At 39.8% G+C, this 14,354-nt stretch overlaps 1 protein-coding gene across 1 annotated transcript; it reads right to left on the reverse strand.

The window, feature by feature from the left end:
• Nucleotides 1-2,827: 2,827 nt before the first annotated feature.
• TAAR1 (trace amine associated receptor 1) lies at nucleotides 2,828-11,852 on the reverse strand. The gene has a single exon (XM_052700297.1). The coding sequence runs from the start codon at nucleotides 5,399-5,401 to the stop codon at nucleotides 4,403-4,405; it is 999 nt and encodes a 332-aa protein (XP_052556257.1). The 5' UTR covers nucleotides 5,402-11,852; the 3' UTR covers nucleotides 2,828-4,402.
• Between the last annotated feature and the right edge of the window lie 2,502 nt (nucleotides 11,853-14,354).

Consider the following 14,354-nt stretch of genomic DNA (forward strand, 5'->3'; position numbering starts at 1 on the left):
TGTTCATAATGTTGAAATAATTGCTTTGCAGAAGTTTTCAGGGAAGTTAAAACATATGAAATCACTCACTGGAGATTCATTTGCTTCAGAAAAAGTAGACATCTGGGAAGTGTTTAATAAGGTCACTAATTAAATGTGTTGATAAGTAGTTTAACAAGACCCTTTGCACTTCATTTACATGATGTCACCTTGTAATCAGGTACCTTCTACATCACTAAAGCTAACTGATAATGATTGGACACCAGCAAGAGGTATTTTTTTCTGCTCTTCTAATTTATTAAAAACTCAGGTTTGAATAGAGACCCATGGTCTCATTAAAACCTCTCACTTGTTTGTCCCTTTCACCCTGAGAAATAACTTTGTGCTACCTGTGATTAGAGCTAACGAGAGAAAGTAACGTGGGACTTCATTAAAGTTGCTCTGTCAAAGAAGACACTCTGTAAACAGAAGGCAAGGAGGCACTTTGGGAAAGTGACACCTTTGGGTAACAGAATACCAGAGGAAAAAAATGTTATTTCTGAAACTTTCTGAGGTGGGTTGTGCACAAAATTGACTTATAGGTCAAGTATGAAGAGAAGTGACTTCTAGATATGGATGGAGGTCATCAGAGAGTGGAAATCCCTTACTTTTGCAATTTATTAGCGTTGGTGACATCTTGGCCAGACTAGCTTTTAGGAGAACTGTTGGTTTGCACAGTGAAAAATTCTTCCACCATTTCCGTAACTTGGCTGTGGTGGTTCTGTGCAGCCATGATGTTTTATGATCTTCTGCAGTGTTCATGGGATGGCTAAGGTGATCCTAAGCGAAGGTCTCTTTTTCTGCACTCTCCAGTAAGTCAAGATTACCTACTAGCTGCTCACAGTTTGTGACCTGCTTCACTTTCAGTGTGCTCCAGGGCAAGACCTCAGGGAACTTCGTGTATGCCTCTGGGACTCAACAATCCACCTGTTCCACCACCTTCTCCCACTTGTAGCTACTCAGGCAAACCTCAACTACTAGCTCTATGGACCACTGCCTTGATCCAAAGACTCATTTCAGGGTTCTTGCTAGTCAAGAGTTGGTCCTTAGAATTTGTCTAACTGTTAGTTTCAGAAAACTGGCCTCGATGCAGTTTTTTTGGTGTCCCAAGAACATACCCACTTTTCCATAGTGTGAGATACATCTATGCCAAGTAACCTTCATCTAATCTACCTAAAAACTGTATCTGAAATTGCCTAAAACTTTGTGCTAGAGATTAGAAGATCCTTCATGGTAGTAAGAAAAGGAGCATTTACAGTGGCAATTCTTCTCACCTAAAAATGGATAAGGTGGTGAGATAAAACACCCTTGAAGGTAACAGTTTTTCTACAGTGAGCATAAAAAGAAATGCAAATGACTAAAGTAGATAAAAGTACTGCTTTTGAGATGTCTAAATTTAGCTTAGATTACCATCAGCCTTCATGAGTGTGGGACAGTCATGTAGAAGCCGATGATCACCAGCAAAAAGCAAGATAAACAGATGGGATCATACTTTTACAGTTAAAGACCCAGAGGGGTAAGATTTCAATTGCCTTAGGCAGAGGTTGTTTATAAACCTATTACAAAATTGCAATTTACAACAACCCCCTACACATAAATAAGAGGAAAGAACAAATTAGAACATGGCATAAAAGGAAAAGATGAAGAAAGGTTCAAACTGTGGTCTGTGTGCACATTTTTAAGAGTTGCAAATAGAATGCTGTCGCTGATGTTGCCACACATTCTTGAAGTTTTTATACAGTGGATGAAGGGGAAGAGGCCATGTCTCCTTTTGCTTCTTGAAGGGACTACAGTGACATATGCTGAATTTATTAAATATACCTAGAAACTCTCAGATGGTCAACATTCCTCATATGGAAACACCACTTACCTGCAGAGCCCTGTAGAGAAGGATCTAAGGATTCTGGTGGATGAAAAACTGAATGTGAGCCAGCAGTGCGCTCTTGCAGCTCGGAAAGCAAATGGTATCCTGGGCTGCATCAGAAGAGGGGTGGCCAGCAGGGACAGGGAGGTGATTGTCCCTCTCTATGCTGCCCTTGTGAGGCCCCATCTGGAGTACTGTGTCCAGGTCTGGGGCTCCCCGTACAATAAGATGTGGAGCTGTTGGAGAGGGTCCAGAGGAGGGCCACTAAGGTGATCAGAGGGCTGGAGCACCTTCCCTAAGAAGACAGGCTGATGAAGCTGGGCTAGTTCAGCCTGGAGAAATTTGTGAAGAGATCTCATTGCAACCTTCCATTATTTAAAAGGGGATTATAAAAGGAGAGGAATCAACTTCTTACTCAGGTAGATAGTAATAGAACAAGCAGGAAAGTTTTTAAGCTCAACGAGGGAAAGTTTAGATTGGGTATCAGGGGGAAGCTCTTCACAGAGAGTGGTGAGATGCTGGAACAGGCTGCCCATAGAGGCTGTGGATGCTCCATCCTTGGAGCTATTCAAGACTAGGTTGGATGGGGCCCTGGGCAACCTGATCTAGTACCAGATCTGGAGGTTGGTGGCCCTGCCTGTGGCAACGGGTTTGGAAATTGGTGATCCTTGGTGTCCCTTCCAACCAAAGCCATTCTGTGATTCAATCTATAACAGTACCAGAAGAAAGAAGATATCACCTGGCAGCAGTTTTGAAGCTGCCATTTCAAGGGAGATCAATATATCCGAATGATCACATAGTTCACTTCAGAAAGCAACATGAAACATAAGAAAATGAACTGTATCAGGCTGACCTCAATGGGATGAAGAGAAAGGGAATTATGCATTCATTTATTGGAAAGGTAGATTTTTTTAAATCTCAAATTACTTTATTTCTCTGAGATAAAGTATTAAAGTAGTCATTTTGTCACAATTAAGAATTATCTTCCACAGTACAAAGCTGATGTGTTGCATATTTCAGTCATTGTTCTTCTTTTTTTTTTTTTTTTTTTTTGTCATTTTGGAGTGTGCTAACTTACACAATGACACTGTAAAGGAGTCTCAGATCCTGTTGTTTTGGGGTTTTTTTGCTCTGCTGGAATATAGTATCACTGAACTCTTGTGCTCTACAGTGCAGAGTGCATCAGTGCTCTGAGAGCACAAAAAAAGAAGATAACACATAGAATGTGTGCTTACCCCAGCAACACGAATGGAGGACAACATTTACAGCTGAGCATAGCTCTTACTTCAACATCAAAGCATCAATTTCAGCATAGCATTTTTAGGTACTAATCTTTTACTGTCCATTTCCAGAATTAGTCCATGCTCCAACCAGATGTCACAGGATCAGGCCAGAAGTGTTATTTCCTTCTGTTTGGTGATACATTAATTCTAGCAAAGCCAGGTCATAGGCAAAAAAAAGTCAGAGAAAATTACAGCCTGTGGGCCTTCTTCAGCTGGTGACTATGTTTTAGTTTTTGACTTATTTGTCTGTCCTTTGAATCCTGATGTGGTTGGTGGATGTCCAGAGAAGCCACACGTAGATGTAATCTTGAGAGCCTGCCAACCCAGGCATCATCACCCCAAGCCATTTCTATGGCCTTTCTGCCACTCCTCATAGTGCTCCCACATCCACCCTGTCCCACTCACCCTATATTTGGGCCAGATGTAACAGTTCTGTAAAAGTTCAGTATACAGATTCTTCTCTGGCTGTCACAGCATTGCTATCAGACAAAATAACAATATGCTCAAGCCAAAAAAAAAAGTGTTGAAAGAGGCAAATGTGAGCATATTTTACATCGAATTTTCATTATGAAAGTATCATTTTCAGGCAACGTCAGATTCAGAATTGCTTTTCACAAGTGCTTTTCATTTCTTATGACATGTTTTCCATATCTTAGATTTCATTAAAAATGCTTTTGTCTTCATTAAGTGGCAAAGCCTGTAAGTGACAAACACAAAAGTGAGAAGCACCAATTGAAATGTAAAGAGAAGGAACACCGTGGCTTCTCCTTGTCGCATCCTCCCTCCTTGGAGTGTACTGACATGGCTGTGCATTAGGATATTCTGACTTCTGCACTCATACTGCAGGGGAGGGGAAAAAACATAAAATCTTTGGGATTTTACTCAAGGGCATCTAAAAATTCAAGAGAAAAGGCTTTTCTGTTAGTTCTAGAGGATGGCAAATACACAGTTGTTTTGTTTTGTTTTTTACATCTGTTGTTTAGGAATCACTTCCTAATGAAGAAAAGCAGTTAATAAATTGCTCCATATATGTCATATGAATAGCTAAAATCAAAACACTGCATACCTACAATTCCCAGTCTAGAATGAAAGGAGACAAACAAAATAGTCACTTATATGCTCAAACCAAATCTGATAAGTGAGCAAACGAACAGGTGTTTTTTCTGCCATTTTCAGCTCCTGCCTCCTGGAGTTGCAGGCAAATCTCAATGCTATGAAGCCAGCCATGTAAAGGATGTTACTCTAAAAATAACTGAGTCCTTGATAAGTCCTGTTGAAAAATATTTCCAAACAGAATAGTCTTTAACGCCCTGCGAAACCACAGGTAAAAAAATGCATAAACAATGGGATTAAATGCAGAATTTAAATAACCAAACCAAACCAAAGCGTCAATGAGAATAGGAGGTGCTGCATAATTCATAAATGGGTCAGTTGCTGTAAAGAAGAAGAATGGGCTCCAGCATATGAGAAATACTCCCACTATTATGCATAATGTCTTTGCAGCTTTTCTTTCTCTGCAGAATGAAATGTGCTTCGTTTCATATCTTTTCTTTCTTTTGCTAACTGCATCAATGGATCTTGCTTGCCTTTTGGCTATAGAGTATATCTTCCTGTAGATGAACAGCATAACTAATCCAGGGATGTAAAAAGACACTATGGAAGTGATGACACCTGAAGTTTCACTAAAGAAGACCAAGCACTCTCCTGCACAATGGATGTGATTATAAATCTCTTTTGCCCCTAGCAAATTTAACTCTAGAAAGATCATCCCAAAAGCAAAAGCAGCAGGGACGGTCCAACTTACCAATATCATGACCAGGATAACAAAAGCATTTATCTTTGATTTGTACCTGAGAGGGTCACACACAGCATAGTAACGATCAATTGATATGAAGGAAAGATGGAAGATGGAAGTCGTGCTCAGCATAATGTCCGTGCTTGTGTGGATCTTGCAGAAGAAGTCCCCAAAATACCAGCAGTGCTCAACAGAGCGTACCATGCTGCAAGGCATGATGAGGAATCCCAGCAAAAAGTCAGCTGTAGCCAGGGAAATTATCAGGAAGTTGGTAGGCGTGTGGAGCTGCTTAAAATGTGATATTGAGATGATAACCATTAGATTTCCAATCACTGTGGTCAGAATAATGCAAATCATGAAGATATACATGGAAATACGGACACTGTTTGACCAATTGCTCTTCACACAGGAGCCATTTACAGATTCACAGCACAGCTGCATCCTTACTGAGGGATCAAATGCACGCTGCTATGTGGTATAGATTTGCCCTAGTGCTGAAGTGCACTTACAGCTGTTTCCTCTTTTTGTTGTGAAGGAAGCTGCAAGAAGAAATAAAGAGACCATCATAAACACCTTCAACTAGTTGAATGCAAACAAAAATCACATTTCTTACTTTACGAGGGATTAAATTATTTTGTAAATGAACTTCTAACAGAATTAGTTTTTTTCACTAGACTTCCCTTGAAGCATGCATCTCATTTGATAAAATAAACTACATAACTGGGGATCTCCACACCAGAATAGCACTCCAGCCCTGTCCTCACAGAGGCAGCTGGACCTGCTGTTCACCTGGCAAAGCCAAAATGTTTCCTTGAGCCCCTGGTTTTCAGACACATGGCACTGCCTGGCCAGATCAAATCATTCTGTAAAATCTTGTATGATTGAGCTGTAAGGAGGCATGTAAGGAAAGAAATCTGAGTGGAGAAATGAAGTTTTCTGACCTTGTACTGCTAAAATGTAATTGAATAGCCTGACTAATCTGAAGCATTAGCTGCTATTTAAGCAAACATCGCTACTGTCAGGCTCTGGTTTATTTCAGTGGTAGTAGTTTAGAATCATAGAATCACCAAGGTAGGAAAAGACCTCCATGATCATCCAGCCTATCATCCACTTACCACCAATATTTCCCCACATCTAAATATCTAAAGATTTCTTAAATACATTTAGCATCAGTACGTGTAACTGCTGTGTTAATACTGTTGGCATCTTTGGGGTGCAAATATTGCTGTCCTTTTGTGTGTATAATAACTCATCTGTTTTGCAAGGCTATTTTTTTGCAAAAGCATTTCATGAAAGTACTCTAGCACATAGCAAGCAACGTTCATCATCATTTTCCTTTAATTAAGAGAAAAATTTTGTTATCACGAAAAATAAAGAATATTGTCCTATTATGTTCAGTAGCATTAGCATTACAATATAACATAATCTTTTAAGTCTGAAAAGTACAGCAATTCAGGCATCACTAATATAACTCATTTGCTCTGGGGCTTTGCTGCCTGTGTTTATTTTGTATAAACATACATTTTGATCTTCATCTGTTTTATGGGTAAGGAAATTAAGTATAGTAAAAAAAAATATAAGGCCAATCAGAGAGAATTAAGGTGCTCTCTTGTTTCCTTTTCTGTTTGAAAGATGAATAATTTTATTTCTGTTCTCTGACAATGTTACTCTCTGTATATGTGTATGTTCTCTGACAATGCTACTATATAGTATATATATACTACATACATAAAGGTATATGAGATCTCCTGGAAACCATATATCTTTAAAAAAAAAAAAAAAAAAACACACCTTATTTTCAGGGAATTTTTCTGTTGCTCTTGAACAGCAAGAATAAATTCCAAGAAAAAAATTAAATAAAAAGCAAATTGAGATTGAATGTGTGGCTTTGCATGGAAAGAGAAACAACATAAATCAAAACTCCTACAACAAACTGTCCAATTAAGCTGAATATTGAAGAAGTTTTCAACAAGAAATTAGAACACTGTCCTTAATTACAAGTATTGGTTTAAAATTCAATAAAATGAAAATTGGAAAAAGCATACTTTCAAAAACCTGCCCTCCTACCTTTATCTCCTGACACTGAATAGAAGTCTGCTCCTGGTGCTCATTTGTTCTCTGCTCAGTCAGTGCCACCCTTTTCTTTTAAAGACGACCTCAAAACACAGCTGAGCCTCTTCGTCATCATAACTACTCTGGATAGCATGAATTTAAGAGGACTGGCACTCAATCCAGAGCAGCCTCCAGGGTCCCCAGCATATTGCTTGATAACTATTGTGTTATTATGTGCAATGAACAGATTTCTTGGCCCTCTGTTTCAATATGAACAGAAGCTCTATTTATTTTGTCATCTAGTTGTCTTTGTTTAACAGGCCTTATTTACAGACACATTGAATTCATGTGGAATATATTTACTTGCTTAATTAAGCACTGTGATCATTTTGTGAGCAGCTCAAGATTAACCAAAAACAAAATTAAACAAAAATCATCATGTAATCTCTCTTCTGTAAGTTCCTAAAATATAGCAAATATATACAGGTGGTTTAAAGCAGCATGTAACATTACACTGAAAAGATACCGCACACCGATTGCCATGACGTGCATTTGTCAGCCTAGTTCTGCTTACACTACTGAGCAAACAGGTTTAATCCGACAGCCTAATCATTTAACAGCTATTTGCAAAATACAGCTAGTAAAAAGGTGTCGAAAGTAAACTCATATTGATTGAACTGGAGTCACTGATGAGGGTCATTAACTTCACGCTCCACAAAGGACCACGCAGTCCTTCGAAACAGGGCTGTTACATCAAAAACTGGTAATGTGGTGAGCATTAGCTAAAGCCCACTCACGCTGGGTGCCTCAGGGAGATACACAACAACATAGTTTAAGATTCCAACTTGCTAACCGTACTCCATGAAGTTGTTTAGCTGCTTCATTATATTATGTCCACAAAAATCCAAACGAATGCAAACAACTTCCTTTATTTTCCTTGAGGACTACAGCGTTATAGTTTAAGAGTTTGCTTGCTACAGAAAGAGTTCACCAACTAAAAAAAAAAAAAAAAAGCACACTGCGATCTGGAAAAGCAACTCAGATTTCAGAAGCAGCTACCTGGCATCAATCAGCCAAACTCCTTCATCCTCCAGCATCCCAGTGCCATCACAACCAGAGCAGACAGGCTGGAAGGCTCATCTATGCTCTGAGCAACTCTGCTCCTTTTGGTTTTGATTTACTACCTAGACAGAAAAAAGTTTCTCACTTCCATACGGCTCATTTTAAAAACTGGGTCTCTCTAAGGATAGCCATGCTAGGAAAACCAACTGTTTGAGGCTATAAGGTGTCTTCGTGGCTGAAGAGAATTTTTGGAAGTATTCAACTTCACTTGTCATTTACGAAGTTCTCAGGGGAAAAAAAAAAAAAAAGGTTTTTTCTTATGTTTCCATTTCTATGTTTGAAATATGCACAAATTCCCAGTGAGTCATCAATTCAAAACAAGTATTTCACAAGCTGGTTTAAATGAAAAGATGTACCAACTACTGAACTGAATGCTATTGCTGTAAACCTGATGTAATTCCACCGAGAGCGGATGAGTTGATTAACCTCTAGATATATTTCCACAATGTATAACCAAAGCATCATTATTCCTTGCCAACAGCTGTTTATACAGAGAAATGTGACATTCATGCACTTTCCTAAAATGCAGTTTTTAGGATTAACCCCCAAAACAATATAAATGCAAGTCTCTGAGATGCACACAGGAGAGAGTCCAGTAAGACAAAAATCTTTCTGCAACAAAGCAAAACACATTCAACTAAAACAAAGAAACCTTCTGCACAAGGAGGATTGTAAATACTCCATAGCCTTGCTATTAGCAGACACTGCTCCCACCGACTGCAGCAGTAGGACTCTCCCCAGAAGGGCCAGTGAATTCCCTGAGCCACGGTGTATGAGTGAAGCAGGCTCTCTGTGCCTCTTTGCCATCTCTGTGCACCCAGCAGTCGCACAAGAGTGAACTCATGACCATGGCCAATTTGTAGGTGGCCTCCAAACACCACCTCCAGTGCAAAGGCAAATGGAGGAGGGAGGTAGGAAGCACACAGGATCCAGCCTGACCACTCTACGTCACCATGGCCTTGGAACAGCTCCACAGCTTTGCTCTGAATTCATAGTTGTGACTGAAGAGAATTTTGTCCCCTAGCTGTGTTGTTTGTTCTGGTGTTGAGAATGAGCAGCTTTTTAAATGATCCTCTGAGCCATCGCCAAAATCTGATTGTACAGAATGAACACAGGATAACTGCTATTGTAAGTGCTCACCATGGAAAATTCATCTTCGAAACAAATCGAATTCCTAATCTAGCAAGTTAGCAGCTCCCTGTAAATGAGAAGGTGAGATACAGAGGCTGTACCTGCTCAGGAGCTACTTCCTCATGACAAACTGGCACAGCCTGCAGATACAGCACAATAGTGACTCATCCCATGCAGAGCCAACGGCTTGTCAGCTGTCTGGTTTGGTCTGCCTCTGGATTACAGCCTGATGGGAAAATCTCATCTAGAGAATGACGTAGATATTTGCTATTCAGAAAAGACAAGCAAGCAGTGTCTATCACAAGCCAGTTGCACATGCAAAGATGAATGCATCTGAATTAAGTTAAAGTCAGGCTCATGTAAAGATGCATTTAAAAAAAACAAAACAAAACAAAAAGTGTTTATTATGTTCAAAGTCTAGATTAATAGCACTAAACTGTCACTATGGTAGTCTGACGTTTTCCATTTCAGGGCCCTACTTTCAATTTTGTTAAACTTTGTCAAACTTTAGCAATTGGTGTTATCTTGGAAAATGTGACATGTCTATCGCAGACTGGGTATTTTCAAAAAAATTCAGTTTTGATACTTCAAGAGTATCTGAGAACAAGACATGCAAAAAAAGATGCTGTTTCTTCCTGATTGAAAACTTCTGTTTATCCTGTATTTATGTGATCTGGTTTCAGTATGCTTTGTAGCAGAGACTTAATAAATGTTGATTGGCTATTTGTACCTCTTTTGCCATCCCAGAGGATCTATACCTAAGCATGGACAAATTATAAATCATCAGTGATCAAATCACAACTTGTTCATTTTTAAAGCTCGTTTACAAGCACCTGCATCTTCTAACAGCAAGGTTTTCAGTATTGCTGAGGAGTCCAAGGAGAGAGTCCTACCAGTAAGAAGTAATTCCAAGAGAGAGGACACATTTTGGGCTAGTTTCCATGTGTCAGCTAGTGAGTTGCACTGATGGAAAGTCAGCTCCTGCTCCTCTGAGGTTTCTCTGAGTCCCAAGCAGGACATGCACAGCTCAGGTCACAAAATTTGTGTGCTCGTTTGTGTTAGGAGGAAGGGGAGTGTGGGACTGGCAAAGCAGCAGAGAGGACATGAGGCTGAACAGAGGGGAAAATTCACACCTTCTGGTCTGACGGTGGCTGCTCTACTGAAAGCCACTAAAAAATAAAATCGCCCACAAAGGCATACACATCAATAAGCAAATCAAGTGCAGCTTCTGTTCTCACACAGAAGCTTCTGTTGCCTTTTCTCAAATGGATTTGACTATGTTTGGTGCATGCTATTTGCCTAGAAACAATAAGTAAATTTGAATATTTCTAATTGCCCAGGTGCAAGCCCAAAAGTCCGCATTGTACTGTAGGCTATTTTTACTGGTGGATGGGAAGTTGGACATGAACCAGCAAAGTGCCCTTGTAGCCCAGAAAGCCAACCACCTCCTGGGCTGTATCAAAAAAAGCATGGCCAGCAGGGTGAGAGAGGTGATCCTGCTCCTCTACTCTGTGCTGGTGAGGCCTCACCCGGAGTACTGCATCCAGATGTGGAGTCCCCCACTCAGGAGAGACCCAGACCTGTTGGGGCGCATCCAGAAGAGGGCTGCAAAGATGATCTGAGGGATGGAAAACTCTCCTATGAGAACAGGCTGAGAGAGTTGGGGCTGTTCAATCTGGAGAAGGCTCCAGGGAGACCAAGTAAGAAAGGGGGCTGTAAGAAAGAAGGGGACAGGCTCTTTAGCAAAGTCTGTTGTGAAAGGACAAGGGGAAATGGTTTCAAATTAAAGGAAGAGAGATTTATTTTGGAGAAAGTTTTTTACAGTAAGGGTGGTGAGGCAACAGAACAGGTTACCCAGAGAGGTGGTGGATGCCTCATCCCTGGAGAGACTCAAGGTCAGCATGGAGGGACTCCGAGCACCCTGATCTAGCTGTAGGTGTCTCCGTTCATTGCAGGGATGTTGGATCGGATGATCTTTAAAGGTTACTTCCAACTAAAATTATTCTATTATTCTGCTTCAACAATTGCTTGCTGCTGCAGGAAGTAGCTGCACTGTGCATGAGTAAAGTGACACTGCAGGTACAGCAGTTCAGCCTGTACAGAAACTACCAGTCAAAGCCTGCACCTTTTCACATACACCATTTGCTGCCTCATCTCAGGAAGACAAACCGAGGCAGTGTGACTTTTCACTAGAAGAGCTTTCTTCCTTTCTTTCTTCCCCTGTAGGCCATTTTGTTCTGAACTGCAGTCTTTACTGTCTTTACTGTTTCTCATTTCTGAACCCTGTAAACCTTGCTGTCCTGGGTGTTTACATGAACTAATGCCCAAATTGGAGCTTTGTGAAAGTCCCTTTTCTCCTGTCCATTCTTTCTAACATTCTCTATCCATGTGGTAATTCTACTGCGTCTATATATGTTTTTAGGTAGGTTAATCCATACCAGTTTTTCTGAAGTTTCACTAAACATCTTTCTCATTTTCTGGGTGCATGAGAGGAGCTGATTTTTATAAGTAGCCAGCAATTAGAGCTGCAACCAGTGATAATGATGCTTTGAATATATAAAGTATTTTTTGTAATATGAAATATTCTGGCATCAGTTTATTTGCACTTCATCTCCTATTCTACATGAGAGGATAGACTTTACTCCTTTGTTTATCGAAGTGCTACTATGGCAAATGTTCATTTGATATCAAGATACCATCTAATGCTAAGAATTAGAAAATCAAGTAGAGTTATGGTTTGCAGCCTTAGTGAAAGAAGAGCAATGGCGTATAAGAAAATACTCAGCAGAAAACAACTGGCACTGTAAAAATCCCTTGGTAAAACCCAAGTGTAATTACAATCAGTAAGTGTTGTAGGAAACCCAACTGAGAGAGTTTGCATGTCTACTTTTCATTTAGTCTAATGCTGAACTTGGAAGAATCCCTTCAAGCAGAGGCTAATGTTAACGTGAATTAAGAATTCAAAATGTCTAATGTAACATTAAAGATCAGGAAGTCTTCAGCAAAATGAATTTTTAAGCCTGTTGCTTACCAATATGAATGATCAGACTGAAGCTTTTTATTTGTTTATAACTCCAGCTCTTATAAATAAAGCCATCTGATACTCTCGAGGTACAGCTAAATGACATCTGTTATGAAAGGCACCACACATGTACTTTCACCTGCCAAAGCTTTCTATCTTTCAGGCTGGCTACCAGGAAGTACATCATCATCCATTAATGGCTAGACTTCAACAGCTTGCTATTCCATTTTATATCACAGTGTCAAACGTGTGATTTCTGCTCGGACACACAATTATTTTTTCAAACTGTAAGTTTCAGTGAATGAATTATAAAGAGCTTTCACAAGTTGAAATCTCAGAAATATTCTGAGAAACACACAATGATCATTGAGCCCAACCCCTGGCTCTGGATATAACCATCCAAAATTCAAACCTCATGTCTGAGAGAGGTGCCGAAGTGCTACTTGAACTATATGGAGCTTTATGAACTATTATTTATAAGAAATGCCCTGGTTAGAAACCAGAACCTCCAACCTTGGCCAGACCCAGTCAGGTGATGTGAGGGTTACCTTGAAGCATGAACTGAGAAGAGAGCTCAACTATCTGAAATCAAAAAAACTAAAAAAAAAACTAAAAAAAAACCTAAAAAAAATTAAAACTAGCTGAAATCAAAATTAAATGCAGGAAGTCTCTGACTCCGCAGGCGCATGATCAGCAGACGTGAACTGATGTACCAACATTGATTTTACTAGTAATATAGTAACTTCACTGTCCCCATTTGTCCTTACCAGACCTCAGTGAAAAGTTCATTAGTTTAAGATATTTGGCTCTTAGTGCAGACAAACTGAAAGTAGGAGAGACAGGCGTTAGATATCAACAATTAGATAAAGCAGAACTAAATGCTATATAGAGAACTCAGGACAATCTCCAACAAGGACTGGAGAGTATATCCTAAAAAACATCTAAGTAAAATAGCAAGGATGTAGGCCAAAATTTCATTTTGTTATTTTTGCTCAACAAATAATGCCTGCTGAAATAACAGCAGGCACTTTACTTTCCACAGGGTCTAGACAAACCTGCCGTGAGAAAGATAAGCCTGGTAATAAATAATAAGCTGAATGTCTACCGTTTGTTCAATCCTGTCTGTATTCCTCTCCAGCTTTAGAAAGATTTTTATCAATTCCGTGTCCATTTGGAGTGCACAAAATTCTCAGGATTTAGAGAACCAGCAACCAGTAAAGTGACTTCTCTTTTGAGAATGACACTGATAATCCCTAAAATGACCCCAGATTCTTCCTTTGTGTGTGTGGAAGGGGAAGGATGGGAAAAGAAAAAGTAATCCTATTGATACCAACCACTGAAAAAAACAGGCTTTAATCAAGAGATTTGACTGTGGAAAGAAAAGCAAAACTCAAATTACATTCACATGCTGCTCTTGGCTGCTCTTCTTTTCATTATACGAGCCTGACAGTTGACTCCGGTTGACTCTCTCTTGACTAAGATTTGTTTGATGGCTGTTCCAGGTTACAACCACAAGTCAGGCAAGAAAAGGGTGAGGTGCTGGACGAGCTGCTGGAAAGCACAACCTTGAGGTCCTGCATGTTTGAATAACTGCTCCCATATTGCATGGCCCCTCCTCTGGTTATAAGCTCAGTTGTTTTCTTTCCAGGATGAAACAAAGCCTCAAAGAAGTCTCCAAACCTGGATACTGAGAAGCAACAGCACAAAGAAAACAGGACTCATATGGTTAAAAAAAATTTTGGATAATGAATGTTGGTGAGCTTGAGGTGGGAAGCCATGGAGTGTTTATGTGCCATATTTAGGGCAAATGGACGCTAAACACGGTGCATGCTGCATGCCAGGGATGTGAAGAACAATACATGTAAAAGACTGTGGGATTAATGTTAAAGCAGGGATCACACTAATCAAACAAGGCCTGTTTGCTGCAAAACATGGTAGATACAAGCCAGCCCAGGGCTACCAAGTTTCATGTGCCATCACTAGAAGTCCCAGATAATGCACATTTCTTACACAACGTGTATGGTTAAAACATTGCCATTTCCTACATTTTCACAGTTTTGAAGAAAT

Source organism: Tympanuchus pallidicinctus, unplaced genomic scaffold (assembly GCF_026119805.1).
Source record: "Tympanuchus pallidicinctus isolate F22 unplaced genomic scaffold, pur_lepc_1.0 scaffold1, whole genome shotgun sequence".
Lineage (NCBI taxonomy): Eukaryota > Metazoa > Chordata > Aves > Galliformes > Phasianidae > Tympanuchus > Tympanuchus pallidicinctus.

Coding starts and splice junctions, on each gene's coding strand:
- TAAR1 (XM_052700297.1), bottom strand. CDS start 5,401: ATGCAGCTGTGCTGTGAATCTGTAAATGGCTCCTGTGTGAAGAGCAAT.